The following is an 18,728-nucleotide window of genomic DNA, read 5'->3' on the forward strand; positions in this document are numbered from 1 at the left end:
TGTCTAATTTTAACAATCCCATAGGGCACCTGACTTCTTACAAAGGTGTCCTAGGATCATATCCAAAAAGGTACCTAACCTCTCCAAAAGGGTGCCCTGCCTCTCCAAAGAACTCTGGCATTTTCAGATCTTCTCCTACCAGGTCTAAAGAGCACAAATCATGTTTTGGACATCCCACTAGCCAAAATCAGATCTGGTCGAGGCAGCTGCACTTTTCAATGTTCAGGGTTGGCACTTCTGGATCCAGGCCTCCGCCACCATTTTCGCTAAGACAGAGCGCCCCTCCGCCTGCGTGAAAATTCTGGCTGGTCAATGGATTGGAGCGTGGAAGGTACAGCAGCGCAAATTGGGTAGCCATCTTTGGCTGCAAGCTCAAGCCACACTTTTAGACCCTGTTTTAAAGAGTTCAATTCGGGTTTCCAGACGGTGGATTAAAAATCATTATTTGACATAAAATATGCTTTCGTGTCATGGTGCAGGCTAGCTTTAAACGGTGCTAGCCTTTGCACGATCTTTGGCCCCTTGCTAAGGTACGCAGCCAACTCAACAGCTTATTTAGCACTGGGCTATAATCATTTAACTGTACAGGAAGGAGGAAGTTTGCATACAGGCTTCAATAGGCCAGGGCTATAATCCATGTACCCATTTCGGCGCTCAGAGGCAAGTTTGGTGGTGTTTCCAAAATGAAGGAACTTACGTAGAAAAACTCCTCTAGACATGGGCAGTTTCAACAGCACTGCAGACTGCCTGAGGCATTCTAAACCCAGCTTCAATTATGGCCCTGGCCCCTTGAACCACACAAAACGAGTAAGCCATTTAATGGGCGTTCAGCCTTTTAACATGCAATTCTCATTGGCAGACATGCCACGTGATTGGTTTTTAATTGGACAACTGGGCCAGGACGAGGTTCTGAAAAGACGTTAATGAATATTAATGGAAGATTCCCCTGGACAGGAAGGAGGGATGCTGGAGTGGACATGGGTGGAAGGAGGACTTTGGGGAAGTCATAGGTGATGGGCCGGCATTAGCAAAGCCCGGTTCCCTGCTGGACATCATTTTTTTTTCCTATTAACTGTAGCGCAGTAATTAAATCAGATCTCATTAGTTTTCGTTCCTCAGGCTCTGCCCGCTTTATTTTATTAATGATTTATACTCCATTCAGTTCCAAACCCTGCCGTATATAATTCAATATGCTGTAGCCTCCTGAGTGCTTGGGAACAAGTTCTTTCAGGAATTTTCCGGATTATAGAGTGATGTTATAATACCTAACCACAAGGTGTGTGAACTAGAAAACACCACAGAGGTAAACACTTACCTGAAACAATGAAACAGCAATAAAACATTTTAAAGCAGTAATTAAAAATTGTTGTACTTATCCAAATACTGTATCTTTCATGTTTCCAGTCCCAAAGTACTGTACTAAAATGATACCGATGATGCTGAGGGAATACTTGGGTCTGGCCAAAACATTTCCAGACAACTGGTGTTTCCAAACAATAGGTTTCCGGACTTGAGAGGTTACAGCGTATATCATTCTGAAAAGTGAAAGCTTTCCCCTGGTTTCTCATGACTGACAACAGTGTATTTGCTTGGCTTGAATAGTTGTCTTGTCTTGTCTCTGGACGACGAGGCTGAGTGTTTCAAGTCTCCAGGCCAGGAGTTTAAGTTCATAGGGTGGGATTTTCCTGCCGCCGGGGTCTATTGGCTGGGCCCGCTGCACCCCTCACGGAGGGTCTCGCCATGGCAGGGCCGGAAAATCCCAGCCATGGTCTAAATTGACAGGATGAGGTTGAGGGACATTGGACTGTTGGGAGGTGCTGTCCTTTGATTGAGATGTTAAACCAAGATCCTGTCAGGTGGATCTTGAAGAATCTATTTGAAATGGGCGTTGAGTTCTGACCAACATTCAATGTCCTGTCCACTGTGCATCTCTCAGCCAACGCCACCAAATAAAAAACACGCTTTAATCCCCTTAACCGTGACATTGAGGGACCTAAAGGTTCTTCAGAGGCACCAGGAAAAGGTGATAGCTTTTTTTTAAATGAAATTTCCCGTGGAGCTAATAGGGGCTCATCCCCATCCACATTCTCTGCTCCAAACCCCCCAGAGTGTGTATATGTGTGTGTGTGTGTGTGTGAGAGTATGTGTGTGTGTGTGTGTGTGTGTGTGTGTATGTATGTGTGTATGTGTGTGTGTGCGTGTCTATGTATGTGTGTACATGTGTGTGTGTGTGTATACGTGTGTATGTATGTGTGTGTGGGTGTGTGTGTCTATGTGCGTCTACGTGTGTGTGTGAGTGTGTATGTGTTTTTGGATGGTGCATGAGAACAAGAACCACCTCAGTCATGATGCCCCTCTATAATCCACAACCTCCTGGAACTCACTATTGAAGTTCATCCATGAAGAACGGCATTTAGCCCTGAGGTGTTGTGATGTGATGTACATGAACCTTTAAGGGAGTCATCTTAAACTGCTGTCCATCGCCATCCACCATGAGACAGGATGTGATGTATAATCCCATGACTCTGTAGACAGCACACAGAAGCAGTTCTACAGGTCATACGTGTCTACTTTGCCTCCCAGTTACCATTGTATGTATATCATCTTATCTTCAAATAAAGAACCCACATTATTGTTTTCCCAATCCTTGTTATATGACTGGTGAGTTTGCAATAAACAGGAGACCGCAAACTGGTGTTTGGTTCTTACCCATGGAACTAAAGCTTCACGTGGCACAAAGGCATCTGGACAGGGAGAGGGGAAATAGAAGAGCTAATTGTGGATGTTAATTGTCACTTTCTTCCTCTTCCTCTTGCACAGCCTGAACCTCACTAATAGTGACATATTATCCCTGTACGATGGAGATGATTTAACTGTGAGGATTCTTGGACAATATGTTGGAAGCAATGCCCCGTTAAAAGTATACTCCACAACCTCTGACCTTACTGTCAGATTCCATTCAGATCCAGCGGGCTTGATTTTTGGAAAGGGGCAAGGATTTATCATGAACTATTATGGTGAGTAGCATTCTGTTCCTGAAAACAATAATCTTTTCACATTACAGCAACTTTCCATCCATGGAGGGAAATGGAGGTGTGTCACAGAGGCTCGACTTTAAAAATGGACACAAAGCTAAAGAAGGAGATATTAAAAGGGGTGAGCAAAGAGATGGGTCTGAAGGGAAGGAATAGCCAGAAGCGGTGGGGTGAAGGGAGACAGATTGGAAAAGAAACCAGATTCAGAGGAAGGGTGTGTCTGGGAGAAGGGCTGAAGGAGTTCATAGGAATAGGAAGGGACAAGGGCCATGGAGGGATTTAAACATCAGGGTGAGAAGGTTAAATTTGAGACATTGGGGGAACCAAAGTATTTCATAAAGGAAAGGGAAGAGTGGGACTTCATATTGGATTGGAAACAGACAGCAAAAGTTTGGATGAGCCAGCTTAAGGATGAAGTTTGCAAGGTCAGTAAGGAGGGCTTTGGAGTAATCCATGTCTGGAGGTGACAGAGGCAATGGATGAGCGTTTAGCGGTTGGGAAACTCTAAAGTGTGAAGGGTGTACACAAGGGAAATCAGAAGTGGAGCCCGGTAAGCATTGAGGTGGCCGGTTCAGTGAGACGGAGGCTGCGCTGTGACCTTGCGGCTCTGGAAATTTCCACAGCACTTGCTGAAACACCCCACGCGTTCTAAGGAGAAGCGGCGGCACAGGGCTTGCTGTGTTACATTCCTGTGCAGATTGCAGTTGGCCCTGGTGCACAAGTGGAATTCATTCCTGAATATGCTGACCTTGAAGCAAAATCTGCTTTAAAAAAAAAATGTGACCAGAATCAGGATTTGAAATAGTGTATTGTTGACAACCAACAGCTGTAACATTATGAAGAGTAATTGCGGGTCTAGGCAAGCAAATGAAACCTCTGCAAATGGCAATGTACTGTAATCATTTCCTTTTCACTACCAAATAGGAATTAAATATTTGGAGTAACTGCATTTGGAACACAAAATAAAGGTGCTTTCCTTTTAAAGGGATGCTCCTAGGTGGTTCTGTTTCTAACTGTGCTGTGGAATTGAACCATTGTTGACCCACAGGCTCCCAGTTTTGAACCCTGGTCTGTATGGAGTTAAGTGAGCTCAGTCAGTGTTATAGTGGTCCTAAGTACCCCCCGGATGAGGGAAGAGAAAAATTTGATTGTTATCCATTGACTGCTGGTGGGAAGTGGGTATCAGATGAGGTGCTTCCTGCCACCCCCCACCACCTCTTACCCACCAATTATAGCCAAGGATTCTGTCAATAACAATATCATGGACTGCACAAGACAACTGCCACGCAGGTGAGGTACCAAACTGTGGTCATTGTCAGCAGAGCTGATGGAGCTGACTATACTTCTTACAGAGAAGCTGACAGAATATCACACGAGATCCTTGGTTTTATTACTGGGGCCATGGAGCACGAATAAGGCAAGCAGTGCACGATAGTTCTGCTAAATCTTTATAAATTGCTAGTTAGGCTTCACTTGGAGTATTGTACCCAATTCTGGGCAACGTATTGTAGAAAGGATGGCAAGGCATTGGACCATGTACAGAGGAAATTTACCAGAATTACATCAGGGATGAGGTGATTTCACTTAATGGGTTGCTCCCATTAGAGCAGAGAAGGTTGAGGGAAAGTTTAATGGTGGTATTCAAAATTGAGGGGGTTTGAGTAGATAGGGCAAAATGGTTTCCATTGGCTGTAGAGTTGGCAACCAGGAGACAGAGATTTCACATGATTGATACAAGAGCAGAAGGGGAATGAGTAGATTTTTTTTCTATACAGCAGTTTGTGATGATTGGGAATGCGCTATCTAGAAGGGCAATGGAAGCAGATTCAATAATAACTTTCATAAGGGAATTAGATTTATACTTGAAAGGGAAAAAAAATAGAGGAAAGAGTGGGACTAACCCTATAGCTCTTTCAAAGAGCTGGCACAGGCACAATGGGCCAAATGGCCTCCTCAGGTGCTGTCGGCTTCTGTGAAAGGACAGGAAGAAAATTGGTGGAAAAAGCAAGGAGAAAGCAAAGCTGTCTCTGCTGTGGAAGGCTTGTCATTTGCACCTAATGCGTGGGTCTCTGAAAGGTACTCAGTACCTCATAATCAGAACTGTCCAAGCTCCCATCAGGTGCCTATTTTGTGAGTATTTTAATATATTCACACCAGCCATAATCTAGAAGAAGCATGTAAACACATTCAAAGGCTTCAATTAAACTAAGTCATTAATAGACACTTTTAAACTGTATAATTACAAGACAGTAAATTTGTTGGCATTGATGTATAAGGCAGTAATTCATTCTTGGCTGGTTTGATATAAACAGAAAAAAATGAAGCTTAAGTGATTTATGAGGATGAGCGGAGACATGGGATTGAATTATTGCTTCAACATCAGAGCCAGGCACCTGGTGCTCTCTGCCCTGCGTCATCTCGACTTGGATTTTCTTCTCGAGTTTCTCCCCCCCAACCCCACCTCCGCAAAACGTTGACTCAAGCTGTGGTTTGATTCAGCAGGCAATGTAGCTCTCTGCCACCTCCTCCGAGGGTCATGTGTCATGCATGACCTTACACAATGAGGCTGTTCAAACACAGGCTGGTACCTCCACCAAATCCTGGCCCTGTCATTAACTGACACATAATGCACATTTTTGATTGTGTGCCCTTGTTCAGTTTACCGATTTTTTTTTGAATACACCTATAGGCGGTTTCTTTTTTAACTTTCACTCTAATGACCACATGTTTGGTAAATCATCACGTTACAGGTAAACATTGATTTATAATGATGATAATTTTTTACTTGCCATTAATGTGATAGATAAGCTTGTTTGCTGGAGCCTCCTCCTCCGCATCACCCGCTCTTGTCCATCCCTCTCACTGTGAGCAGGGGCGGCAAGCCTGAAGCAGGATCGACACAGCCCCCTTTTTGAGGGAAAATAAAAATAGCTGGGAAAACTCAGCAGGTCTGACAGCATCTGCGGAGAGGAACACAGTTAACGTTTCGAGTCCGGATGACTCTTTATCAGAACTGAAGAAGTATAGAAATGAGGTGAAGTATAAGCTGGTTGAAAGGGGGTGGGTTGGGTGGAGCTGGATAGAGGGCCAGTGATAGGTGGAGGCAAAGAAGAGATTGCCAAAGATGTCATAGACAAAAGGTCAAAGAGGTGTTGACGGTGGTGATATTATCTCAGGAATGTGCTAATAGGTGACATTAAGGGTAGAAAGCAGGACGAGCAAGGTACAGATAGCCCTAGTGGGGGTGGGGTGGGGGGAAGGGAACGAAATAGGCTAAAAGGTGGAGATGAAACAATGGATGGAAATACATTTAAAAATAATGCAAATAGGTGGGAAAAGAAAAATATACTTTAAAAATATAAATTATTGGAAAAGGGGGGGATCGGAAAGGGGGTGGGGATGGAGGAAACTGGAGCAAGGCGAGTTGCAGCCTCGCTGTCTCCTGCTCACAGTGAGTACAATCGATGGCCAGAAAAGTGTGCGAATCATCATTGCCTAATAATGGCCAAGTCCTCACCAATTTGCAAATGCTCCTTGGGTTTAAATCCTAACACTGGTTTATCACCAATCATTTCAACCACATGAGCTTGACTTTCATCACCCCTGGGCACTTGGAAGACACCATTTGGGAGGTACCAGGGCTTTCAGGTAGAAGTGTTCATCCCTTGATAAGAGGGAATAATTAATTCTAGTCAAATTTCCTTCCCTTGGTTTCGCAGCCTCAAGATATCAGGACGTGGTTGATGAGCTTTCTAATTGTGCTTCTCCAGGAGGGATTTAATTAAATCACTGATTCTTCTTTTTGGGGTGCAGCGGAGGGGAGCGGCAAGAGGGAGGGTCGGTGGAGGAGGAAGCAGCGAGCGGGAGGGTGGGGAAATGTCGAGCGAGAGGGTCAGAGAAGCAGGGAGCAAGAGGATCGGGGGAAGCCACAAGTGAATTGGTAGGGGGAAGGGACAACTGAGAGGGTCAGGGGGTAGGTGTGAGTGAGAGGGTCAGGGGGAAGGTGTGAGTGAGAGGGTCAGGGGGTAGGTGTGAGTGAGAGGGTCAGGGGGAAGGTGTGAGTGAGAGGGTCAGGGGGAAGGTGTGAGTGAGAGGGTCAGGGGGAAGGTGTGAGTGAGAGGGTCAGGGGGAAGGTGTGAGTGAGAGGGTCAGGGGGTAGGTGTGAGTGAGAGGGTCAGGGGGTAGGTGTGTGTGAGAGGGTCAGGGGGAAGGTGTGAATGAGAGGGTCAGGGGGAAGGTGTGAGTGAGACGGTCAGGGGGTAGGTGTGAGTGAGAGGGTCAGGGGGTAGGTGTGAGTGAGAGGGTCGGGGGGAAGGTGTGTGTGAGAGGGTCAGGGGGTAGGTGTGAGTGAGAGGGTCAGGAGGAAGGTGTGAGTGAGAGGGTCAGGGGGTAGGTGTGTGTGAGAGGGTCGGGGGTAGGTGTGAGTGAGAGGGTCAGGGGGAAGGTGTGAGTGAGAGGGTCAGGGGGTAGGTGTGAGTGAGGGTCAGGGGGAAGGTGTGAGTGAGAGGGTCGGGGGGAAGGTGTGAGTGAGAGGGTCGGGGGAAGGTGTGAGTGAGATGGTCAGGGGGAAGGTGTGAGTGAGAGGGTCAGGGGGAAGGTGTGAGTGAGAGGTTCAGGGGGAAGTTTTGAGCAAAGCAGTGGTTTGTTTTGAAGTGGGTTTGTACAGTAACTGAACTAAAACAAGAAATGCAGGCAGCTTTATTGGGTAACCTCAGCTGTACTTTCAGTGGTAGATATCCATCAGTGCACAGTTTCTCTTACATACTCCCTGGAGACATCTGCCACACCTCCAGCGGTACACATACCCAACTTTGCAAATTTCCCACTTTAGGAACCGCTGGTCTAGCGAATCATCAAATGGTATTCAGAAGCAGGAACACCTAACAGTTGCTTTTTACCTTTGTCTTCTCCCCCACTGCGGTACATTGGCAACAATATTAATGCTCTATCAATACTCTGACAGGGAATCAGTTCACTCATCCTGATAAAAACAAAAAGCTTCTGCGGATGCTGGAAATCCATAACAAAAACAGAATTACCTGGAAAAACTCAGCAGGTCTGGCAGCATCGGTGGAGAAGAAAAGAGCTGACGTTTCAGGTCCACATGACCCTTCAACAGAACTCTCTCATCCTGACACCAATACTGAACGCAGAATATAGCTTAATACGACATAAGGTTGCTCACTTATCTACCGAGCACTTGTGAACATTATGACAGAATTATTTGTATGTCGATGAGGTTCTGTCGACATTCTTATGGATATTTCATTAATGTATGTTACGATCCTTGGCCAGACCCTGGAACGTGGTGGGGGTGAGATCTGGTTAGGGGCCAATAATATTTTGTTTAAAGTAGATGAAGGTTGAGATTCAGACACCTGCTTTTCGCACAAAGCCATAAGATTCCATGGGTTTTGAATGAACAAAATTAAACTTTACTGTACTAGGTCAGAAAGGTAAAACAATTTACAATATCTATCTTATACTCTGACATTCAGGGTAAGTACGAGGTACATATGAATTAATAGATGAACTGTGGCCAGACATACAAATGACAGATGCAACCAAAACAGATTCCATAGATTTCTCAACAAATCACCCCAGACGTTAATCCCAATGTGAGTCAACCAATCTCACTGAAACTCCATCTTTCTCATGAAGGTTTCCAATCTCCACCTTTGAAGATCTGTCCTTGGAATTCTCTCCAAACGCCACTTCCACTCGGATGGCTTTAACAATGGCCCATCTCACAACCTTTCCTTCCGAGATTCCTTCTCCCTGGGTTCCCGAGTACACTCAACGCTAGTTCACAAGCACACTTGCAGATCTGTGGCCGTGCAAAGCAGAACACCACTGCTCCTCAGGGGTACCTTTTCCCCAATGGCTCTCTTTCCTTAAAATCTGCTCCCCATAGCCCTTTCTCTCAATTTTTAGCTCAACTTAACTGGGATCTCTGCCTGTCCCTGCCTCTGTGACACTTGTTGGCTGGCAGACTCCCTAAATCTGACCGCTTCAAGAAGAGCTGTTCACTGACCCTTGAACGGATCTGCTGACCTATCAAAACACTCCAAGAGGTTCCCACCCTAGTTACTAGGCAGGAACCAGTGTGACAAGCATTGGAACATCCTGTCTCTTAAATGTTACAATCTCCACAGGCTGCTAATTTAGCACCTGGGGACAAAATGAATTGGATTCATGGAAAAAGAAAGGCTGGCATTTATATAGCATCTTGAATGACATCAAGACAACCCAAAATGTTTTCCTGCCGATGAAGTGCTTTTGAAATGTTAGTCACGGTTGTAATGTAGAGAACATTCCACTAATTTGCACACAGCAGACCTACATAAACTGCAATGTGATAACGACCAGATATTCTGTTTTAGTGATGTTGGTTGAGGGATAAATAATTATGTCCACCAGAAAAGACAGATGAGGCCTCATTTTATGTCTCATCCGAAAGACATCACCTTCATCAGTACAGCTGTCTCTCAGCGCTGCACTGGAGTGTCAGCTTAGATTTTATGCTTAAAATCTCTGGAGTGAGACTTCTCTGGAGACACGCAACATTCTAACTCAGAGGCACGAGTCAGCCACAGCACACTTAAAACTGTTTTTACTGTAACGGGGAGACGCCAAGAAAGAAGGTGTATATTTTAATCCCCTAACTCAGTGCCGGTGGTAGTGTGTTACCGTTCACACAGGGAGTCCGAGTTGCTGTGGCAACATGCACTTTTACAACCATGTTATAGTCTGGAGCTATGGATAGTAGGTAGTAAAGGCTCCAATATTCTTTTCATCACATGGCTGACCGGGAACCCCTCCCGCTCTTACCGCCTGTCATTGGCGTGTGCTGGGAGGATTTACAGGCTGGCAGGCAACCTGTTAGTGGCTGCGTTATGAATGCACCTTCCTTGGCCATCAAGTCCTGAGGTGGGACTTGAACCAGGCGTGTCTAGCTCAGAGGCAGGGGTGCAACCAACTGCACCACAAGACCTCCTTAACTCAATGAGGAGGGGCTCAATTGTTAAACCCCCCATCTGAAATCCAATAACTCCTCACAGGCTGTTGAACCTTGACCACAATGGGAAAGTGTGTTCACTATTTAAGTCATTTTTTTATTCTTTCACTGGATGAGGGCGTTGTTGGCTAGGCCAGCACTTATTGCCCATCCCCTAATTACCTTGAGAAGGTGGTGGTGAGCTGCCTTCTTGAACCGCTGCAGTCCATGTGGTGTAGGTACACCCACAGTGCTGATAGGGAGGGAGTTCCAGGATGTTGACCCAGCGACAGTGAAGGAACGGTCGATATATTTCCAAGTCAGGATGGTGAGTGGCTCGAAGGGGAACTTGCAGGCGGTGGTGTTCCCATGCGTTTGCTGTCCTTGCCCTTCTAGATGGTAGAGTTCACGGGTTTGGAAGGTGCTGTGGAAGGAGCCTTGGCAAGTTGCTGCAGTGCATCTCACACAAACTGCTGCTTCTGTGCACCAGTGAGGGAGTGAGTGAATGCTTAAAGTAGTGGATGGGTTGCCGTCCGAGCAGGCTGCTTTGTCCCAGGTGGTGTTGAGCGTCTTGCTTTGTTGTGAAGCCTGCGAGAGATTTCTTGACCCAACCTTCTTGACTGTGCAGACAGCAACATTCATTCCAACTAATTTGACAAATGGAAGGAAATAACATTAACTGTGCGATCTGAAGGGATCCATTTTCATCTTAGATCAGTATTAGCATTGCACCTTCCTAATCTGTGATGTTTTTACTTCCTCCAGTGACAGACCAATTTTCCAATCTTCCTTGCTTCATTTGCTTTGATTTATAGCTCAACGCACTGCTGTACTTCAAACAGACAGAAAAAAATTAATCAGGTTTTCCCTGAAAAATGTGATTGAGCAGCTTCAATTTTGCTCTTGCATAATTTCTTTTTTTGCTTCATGAATAAATAATACATGAAGAGTAGAATGCAGATATCATTTCAAACCTGCCTCAGTCAGGAGGCGCAGGTTCTGGGCTAACAAAAGAGGCAATGACAACACGAGGTAAAACATTTTCGCACTGCGAGTGCTTTGATCTGGAACGCTCTGCCTGAGAGTGTGGCGCAGGCAGATTCAATCGAGGTATTCAAGAAGGAATTATTGTTTGAAAAGGAAGATTGTGCAGGGCTACAGGGAGAAGGCGAGGGTGGGGGTGGGAGTGGCACTAGGCAAATTGCACAATGAGCGGAATGGCATCCTCCTCTGCTGTAACCATTCTGTGATTCTGTGCCAATGTGACGGAAAGCTCACACGGTTATCAAAAGGGGCAGCATATTTTTTGTTGTCTTTTCGATTTCACCTAGTCCCGAGGCTCGATTTCATAATCTTAGGCTGACGTTGCGGTGCAGTACTGAGGGAGTGCTGCACTGCTGGAGGTGCCGTCGCACAGGCGGGATGTGAAACCGGGGCCCTGCCTCTCCTCTCAGATGAATGATGCGCTATTTTGAGGAAGAGCAGGGAGTTCCCCCCAATGTCAAAATTTTTCATTCAACAAACATCGTTATAACAAATTATCTTGTCATTATCAGGTAGCTGTTTATGGAGCCTTGCTATGTTCACAGGAGAACTCTCCTGCTGTTCTTTAGTGCACTTTAGCATTTCACCTGAAAGATGGCACTTCTGAGAGTGCCGCTCTGGAATATCAGCCTAGATTTTAGGTTCATGTCTTAGGAGTGGGACTTGAATCCTCCACTTCTGACTCAGAGGTAAGAGTGTTACCAACTGAGCCATGGCTGACACTGTACTTCTCTGCATGGGTAAGGACTTTCTAAAGTGGATTTAATTGATCTGGGGGAGGAAAGATAATCTGCTTAATGACTCAACAAGCTGGTTTTTGATTCCTGTTTTTGTCTCCTGTTCTCCTTGCAGAGGTATCTCGGAATGACACCTGCTCAGACCTTCCGGAGATTCCCAATGGCTGGAAAACCACTTCCCACAGAGAAATGGTCCGTGGAACCACGATAACCTATCGGTGTGACCCAGGATACGACATTTTAGGCAGTGACACCCTCACTTGCCAGTGGGACCTCACATGGAGCAGTGATCCCCCATTCTGTGAAAAAAGTAAGGGAAACCCATTATCCTACATTGCTCAGCCAAGCTGCAATACAAGGGAATACTTCAGTAATATCCTTATATCATGGAAATACAATAGTGGTTCTGATAGAGAGCTGCTACTTGGGCTGTTAATAGACTAGTGCTGACCTATGGAATTGAATGAAACATAGAAGACTCAAATTAGCTGCATACTAATGCCTCCAACACATTATCTATTTTCATTTTTAGAATGTACTAAATTTTCATTTTATAATGTGTGATCAAATCTCCTCTAACAAAAGGTTAGCATGCAGGAGCAGCATGTAATTAAGAAGGCAAATGGAACTTTGGCCTGTATTGCTATGGAGTTGGAGTTTTAAAAATAGGGAAGTCTTGTTACAACTGTACAGGGTGTTGGTGAAGCCGCACCTGGAGTACTGTGTACAGTTTTGGTCCCCCTGTTTAAGAAAGGATAAACTGGCATTGGAGGCAGTTCAAAAGAGATTCACAAGGCTGATTCTTGAGGTGAAGGGGTTGACTTATCAAGAACAGCTAAACAGGTTAGGCCTTTATTCATTAGAGTTTAGAAGTATGAAGGGTGATCTTATTGAAACGTACAAGATTCTGAGGGGGCTTGACAGGGTAGATGTTGAGGAGATGTTTCCACTAGTTGGGGTATCTCAAACTAGGGGGCATAGTTACAGAATAAGGGGGCACTCATTTAAAGCTCTCAGAGGGTAGTGAATGTCTGGAATTCTCTACCCCAGAGAGTTGTGGAGGCTAGATCCATCAAAGTATTTAAAGAGGAGGTAGATAGGTTTTTGAAATATCGGGGAGCTGAGAGATATGAGGAATGGAGACGAAAGAGGAGTTGAAGCCTGGGGCAGATCAGCCATAATCTTTTTGAATGGCGGGGGCGTGCTTGAGGGGCCGAATGGCAAACTCCTGCTCCTATTTCTTACGTCCCTACGTTCTATAAATACCAAGCCTCTTTTAGAACACTACCGCTATAGAACACTAGTGACTGGTACATCAGTGTTTAGGTGAAGACTTTTTTAAGAGCAGCGTTTTCACTGCTGACTAGAAATCATTCTCCAACGTCAAGCATATAACTAATATTTTATGGATCATGGGGTTGAGGTGCATTTTCAGGGGAGTACTTGGAGGATTTTGACAGCATTATCATTGCTGATATTGTCTACCACTCCTTTTTTCCTAGCAAACAAAATATGACTGATGCCCAGGAGATAGTGCACGAGCAATATATCCAGAATGAACTATTGCTTAGGCATCGCAAGCAATCTATCATTTTACTACAGTGAACAGTGATGTAAACTAGTGATTGATATCACAAGCATCTATTGATGCAACATAAATTCAAACTGACTGTAATGGTAATGTGCTCTCACCTGGTGGATCTGTCTGTCAAAGCATGGACAGGTGACCATGCATGGAAAGGTTCAAATAGGTCTAAACTGGGCAGTCAATATAATACAGGCCAATAGGTATCATTAGCAGGTCAGTGAATATGATGGGGTGGATTTTCCTGAATTTCGCCTGAGGCTACAGGATTGTCTGAACCCAATGAATATGTTAATGTAATTAATACAGTTGCATTTAACGACACCATTTACATGATTTGTAATTGCACTGCCAGGCAGTGGTGGGATGATAATCACCCAATACTTCATTGGGAATGTGTAATTTGAGGCAGTCAACGCTACTAAAGGACTGCACGAGAGGCCCAACTCTGGCAGAGTGAGAGGGTGGGCCTTCCATTATAATTGGCGTTAACTGTAACCCCAGCAATTATCAATGTTTCAGGAGGTAGGGTGAGAGACCACCCCCACCCACTCCCCCATGGCCCCACGGCAGAGTGAGAATGATGACGAATAATGTGTAATTTGATGCAGTCAGGCTGTCGACTTACAGGACTGCACTGAACCTCTCTTCTGATGTTTTCTACATGGCTATGTACAGAACTCAATAACGTAGAATGCTTGGCCACAGCACAATGCTAACACATGGGCCAGGTTTGGGTGACTGAGTATCGTTACGTGCATGCACATCATTAACTTAGACTTGGTACAATGTTGACTCTAAATTAATATGTTATCTGAGTATAAATTAATGAATGGAAAATCAGACAGGCTGCATTAAGGGTGTTCATTCCTCCCAGCAGCATCTATTAGGCCCAGGTTAATTACAAAGTATATTAATGACATCCAGAGACAGACATTATTGAGCCAATTTTCTTCTACATTGTTTCCTGTCTGAAAATCAGAGGATAAAGAGAGCCATATTGCCAAGTCTCCACCCTCCTTGCATTGCACAGGGATTTCCTGTGGCCCTCCTGTTTTATGGCAACAATGTGGGGATCTTACAGAAATGACTAGAGAATGGACAACCATGTAAAGGTTCACCGAGAACAAGTGAGCATTGCTGCTTTGTGCCTGACTCCACTCAGATCGAAGTTCGTAGAGGGTCCAGAAAGGTGGGTGGCCTTTTTCTTTTAAGGTCCTGCAATGAAGCTTCAAGCTTCAGACTTTCTGTCTGCTATTTGGAGCGACAGACAAATGACCCTACAGCTGATGGCCATTAGCATTCTGAAGGCATCTTAGGCAGGCAGGAATGATTAACTTCACTTCCTCACGTCCAGGCAATAGACCCAGCCAGAAGGGGACCAGAATCACAGAATCACACAGTGCAGAAGAGGCCCTTCGGCCCATCGAGTCTGCACCGACACATGAGAAACACCTGACCTACCTACCTAACCCCATTTACCAGCACTTGGCCCCATAGCCTTGAATATTATGACGTGCCAAGTGCTCATCCAGGTACTTATTAAAGGATGTGACCAGGGGAGTATTAGCCAATTAAAATGATGTGAACCCAAAAAGCAACTGCTTTCAGTTTCTCCTCATTTCTTTGAGGCACTAACAACCCATTCAAAATGAAAGCAAAATACTGCCGATGCTAGAAATCTGAAATATAAACAGAAAATGCTGGAAAAACTCAGCAGGTCTGGCAGCGTCTGTGAAGAGAGAAACGGAGTTGACATTTCGAGTCCATATAACTTTTCTTCAGAGCTTCTGTTCCCCAGAACAACCCAAGTCAAAAGTGTTGAACCCCACAATGATATATATTTCAAATTGCCCAAAGCTTTTGATAAAGCTCCACATGAAAGTTCCTAATTAAGCTCAAAGCTGTAGGGACTTTTTTCTGTTCATTCATGGGATTTGGGCATTGCTGGCTGGGCCAGCATACATTGCCCACCCCTAGTTGCTCTTGAGAAGGTGGTGGTGAGCCGCCTTCTTGAACCGCTACAGTCCATGTGGTGTAGGTACACCCACAGTGCTGTTAGATTTGAGGCAAAACATGGGTATGGATGAGAAATTGGCTGAATGATAGGAAAAAGTGTACTAGGTAAAAGAGATAATGTCAGAATGGAGAAGAGAGTTTGCCCCAAGGCCCAGAATTGGAACCAATACTGCTTCTAGTTTCCATCAATGACTGGAATTCAGAAACATGGGGCAAACTAATCAAATTGCAGATGATGGGTCAGCAGTGGAATCATTGGAGGCAACCAGAAAATAGTGATTGAGCTAAGCAAAACATGTGAGTGGGCCGAACAATGGCAGATGAAATTTAAAGCAGACAAGTTTAATATGTTTCACAATTCAATTAATAAAATCTGGAATTGAAAGCTACTCTCAGTAATGGTGACCATGAAACGATCATTGATTGTCATAAAAGCCCATCTGGTTCACTGATGCCCTTTAGGGAAGGAAATCTGCCATCCTTACCCAGGTCTGACCTGCATGTGACTCCAGACCCACAACGTGGTTGACTCTTAACTCCCATCTGAAATGGCCAGGCAAGCCACTGAGTTCAAGGACAATTAGGGATGGGTAACAAATGCTGGCCTTGCCAGCGACGCCCACATCCCACGAAAGACTAAAGAAAAAAAAACATAGGCAGGTAGATGGGCAACACGTGTATTCTACGAATGGTATTGGAATAGCGCAGACAAAATCAAAGGGAACCTTGGAGTCCTGGTGGACTCAACATCGAGAGTAACAGTCAACTAAGTCCACAGGATGTCAACCTACAGCCAATACAGAAGAATAGAAATCAGAGGAAGTTGTGATTGAGCTGTCCAGGGGTCTGGTTAGGCCACGCCTTGAGCATTATGTCCCACTCTGGTTGCCAAGAAACAAGGAAGACTTTAGACTCGGGGTGAGGAGGCAATGCAGAGAAGTCCACAAGACTCATCCTTCATGTCAGGGGTCTGAGCGAGGGAAGGCTGGAGTGCGCTGGCTCTTCAGCCGTGACAGAAAAGTATTTGAAAGGTAATCTTATTGAAAAGTTTAATCCAGAATACTAACTATGAATGAAGTTTTATATGGGGCTAGGGCAGAGGGACTTGGGTTCAGACTGGAAAAAGGTAACTGTAAGGATAGCTTTCCGGGGGTGTCCTCCTGCAGAGTGCTAATAAAACTGCAGGTTGCTGTGTTTCTCAGTTCAGATCCATCACTGAACGTGGGACAGAAAAGTGATTGCATTCTTTGGAACTTCAATCACCAACCGTAATAAGAACAATAAAAATCAATAAACACGCACTGCACTCCGAATGTGAAACATTAAACATATAAATTATCCTTTCTGTAAGCGCCTTTCCAGCCATAGCTCTCTTCATGGCTGTGCATGAGTTCATTTTCCTATCACCTGTGAGGATTGATTCACATCCACACAATATAACATTGGGTGGGTGGGAGAAAGAGGCACGACACAGCCTGTGGCTAAATTCATCACTGAGCCATTGAGGATAGCCACAACATTGGAGCAAGGACAAGCAGAAAGATTAAACACTCGGCAGCACCGCTTGACTCTAGCCCTCTGCCTCCTCCTCTCAAAATAAGATGCTGTAATAAGAGTGGATCTTCAGAAGCGCTTTGTCCCGCTGCTTGTTTTATTTCCAGCATAAGTTCAACAGGTGAAGGTGGATTGTCAGAGCGAGAGGATGAAGTGTGTTACCAGTTCATGATGATGCCAATAGCAACTCATATCATGGCTCCATGGATAGAGAGAGAAAAGTTGTCAGGATGATGAGGCACCAGGCTACCCTGTAGAGCTGTGAGAATGGGTCTTGTCTGATTATGATTGGAAATCAAGCAGTATTTCTAGACAACTTGCCCTTAGAGCATCAAATAAACAGGCGGGGGCCTCTCCCCCTCTCTAGCAACTCCTCGAAAACAAGGAGGATACTTGCCCATGGGAAGAGCTTACGCGTGGATGCTTTTAAAGTGGGGAGGCTGTGGCGCTGCAGCTACCACATGCTTCTGGATGACAAGGAAACTCTCCTGCTCTTACCCTCTGCCATAGGCACAATGGAAGAATTTACAGGTTGATAATCAATCTGTTTGGCCACTTTATGATTGCACGTCCCTTGGCCATCACGCCCTGGGATAGGACTCTAACCCAGAGCTTCTGGCTCAGAGGCAGGGACTCTACCTACTGCACCATAAGAACTCTGCAGGAGGGATTGCGTAATAAGGTATAGTGTGCATATTTTGTGGAAGTTGCAGATGTTTAATTGATCAAATGGTCTTTTCTCATTGTTATGTTCCAATAGAATCATGTGTTATAAATTATTTGTGAAATTTTGCATTATTCCTGATATGATTAAAGACGCCTATAACTCATTTTCATTTCACAGTTTTGAATTACACTGCTCGTTGTGTAGTACAGTTGGTTATATTTCACATGAAACATCTTTGATTGACCTTTTGCCTGCGATGTAGCCCCCCTGATAGTTGCACTGAAGATGTAAGCTCTCTCTCTCACACTCTCGTTCTAGTTATGTACTGCACAGACCCTGGGGAAGTCAAACACGCCAGTCGCTCCATATCAGATACCAAGCTGCTGGTGGGGTCCACAATACAGTTCAGCTGTGACCCAGGCTTTATATTGGATGGAAATGCGCTGATAACTTGCTACAGCCGCGAGACTGGTACCCCACTATGGACATCTAGACTTCCGCATTGTGCACGTGAGTCAAAGAGAACTGTAATAGAGTTTTCAAAGCACCATTATAATTGTGGTTTGAACTCCCTCAGTGGGTAACTCAGTAAAAGTAACATTTACTTAACCTCGGAGCTGAGAGATTCCAGATTCAGTTACTGGTTTATTGTGAGTTAGTTCATCTCAACCAAGGCAGTGGTTGGGATGATGCAACAGTCATCAACTAGTGAGAGAAGAAATTGGCCAAAAATAATCCACTCCCACTCGTCCCTCTCTCTCCCTTCTCCCCCTCCACTCTCTTTCTCCACTCTCTCCCTCTTCTTCCTCCCTCTGTCTCTAATCCTCCCCTCTGCCTCCTCCCCCCTCTCACCTCTCCCCTCTCTCCCTCTGCTCCTAAATTCCAATCTGAATTCCTAACCCTCTTTCAAGGCACCCCTTTCAACTTTTTGTCCATCAGATCATATTTTTGATTTTGATTTTTAATTGTAATGTTGGTGTTACTGCTCCCTTACTAAATGGCATTGGGAAACTTGCAAATCAATATAGGATTGAGCCATCCACTCTCTAAACTGGCCACGGCTGCAAGATACAGGCAGTGACTGTGGGCC

At 45.0% G+C, this 18,728-nt stretch overlaps 1 protein-coding gene and 1 long non-coding RNA gene across 2 annotated transcripts in view; both read left to right on the forward strand.

Annotated features, from left to right (window-relative positions):
• Positions 1-18,728, forward strand: part of LOC144687883 (uncharacterized) — a 379,008-nt gene that overhangs the window by 317,740 nt on the left and 42,540 nt on the right. The gene's annotated exons all lie outside the window — the stretch shown is intronic.
• Positions 1-18,728, forward strand: part of LOC144687240 (seizure 6-like protein) — a 148,714-nt gene that overhangs the window by 99,186 nt on the left and 30,800 nt on the right. The window contains exons 10-12 of the mRNA XM_078553060.1: positions 2,821-3,017; positions 11,929-12,123; positions 17,957-18,148. Coding sequence (XP_078409186.1) covers positions 2,821-3,017; positions 11,929-12,123; positions 17,957-18,148 — 584 coding nt within the window. The remainder of the gene's footprint in view (positions 1-2,820; positions 3,018-11,928; positions 12,124-17,956; positions 18,149-18,728) is intronic.

The sequence above is a fragment of the Cetorhinus maximus genome, chromosome 12 (genome assembly GCF_964194155.1).
Source record: "Cetorhinus maximus chromosome 12, sCetMax3.hap1.1, whole genome shotgun sequence".
In the NCBI taxonomy this organism is placed as follows: Eukaryota; Metazoa; Chordata; class Chondrichthyes; order Lamniformes; family Cetorhinidae; genus Cetorhinus; species Cetorhinus maximus.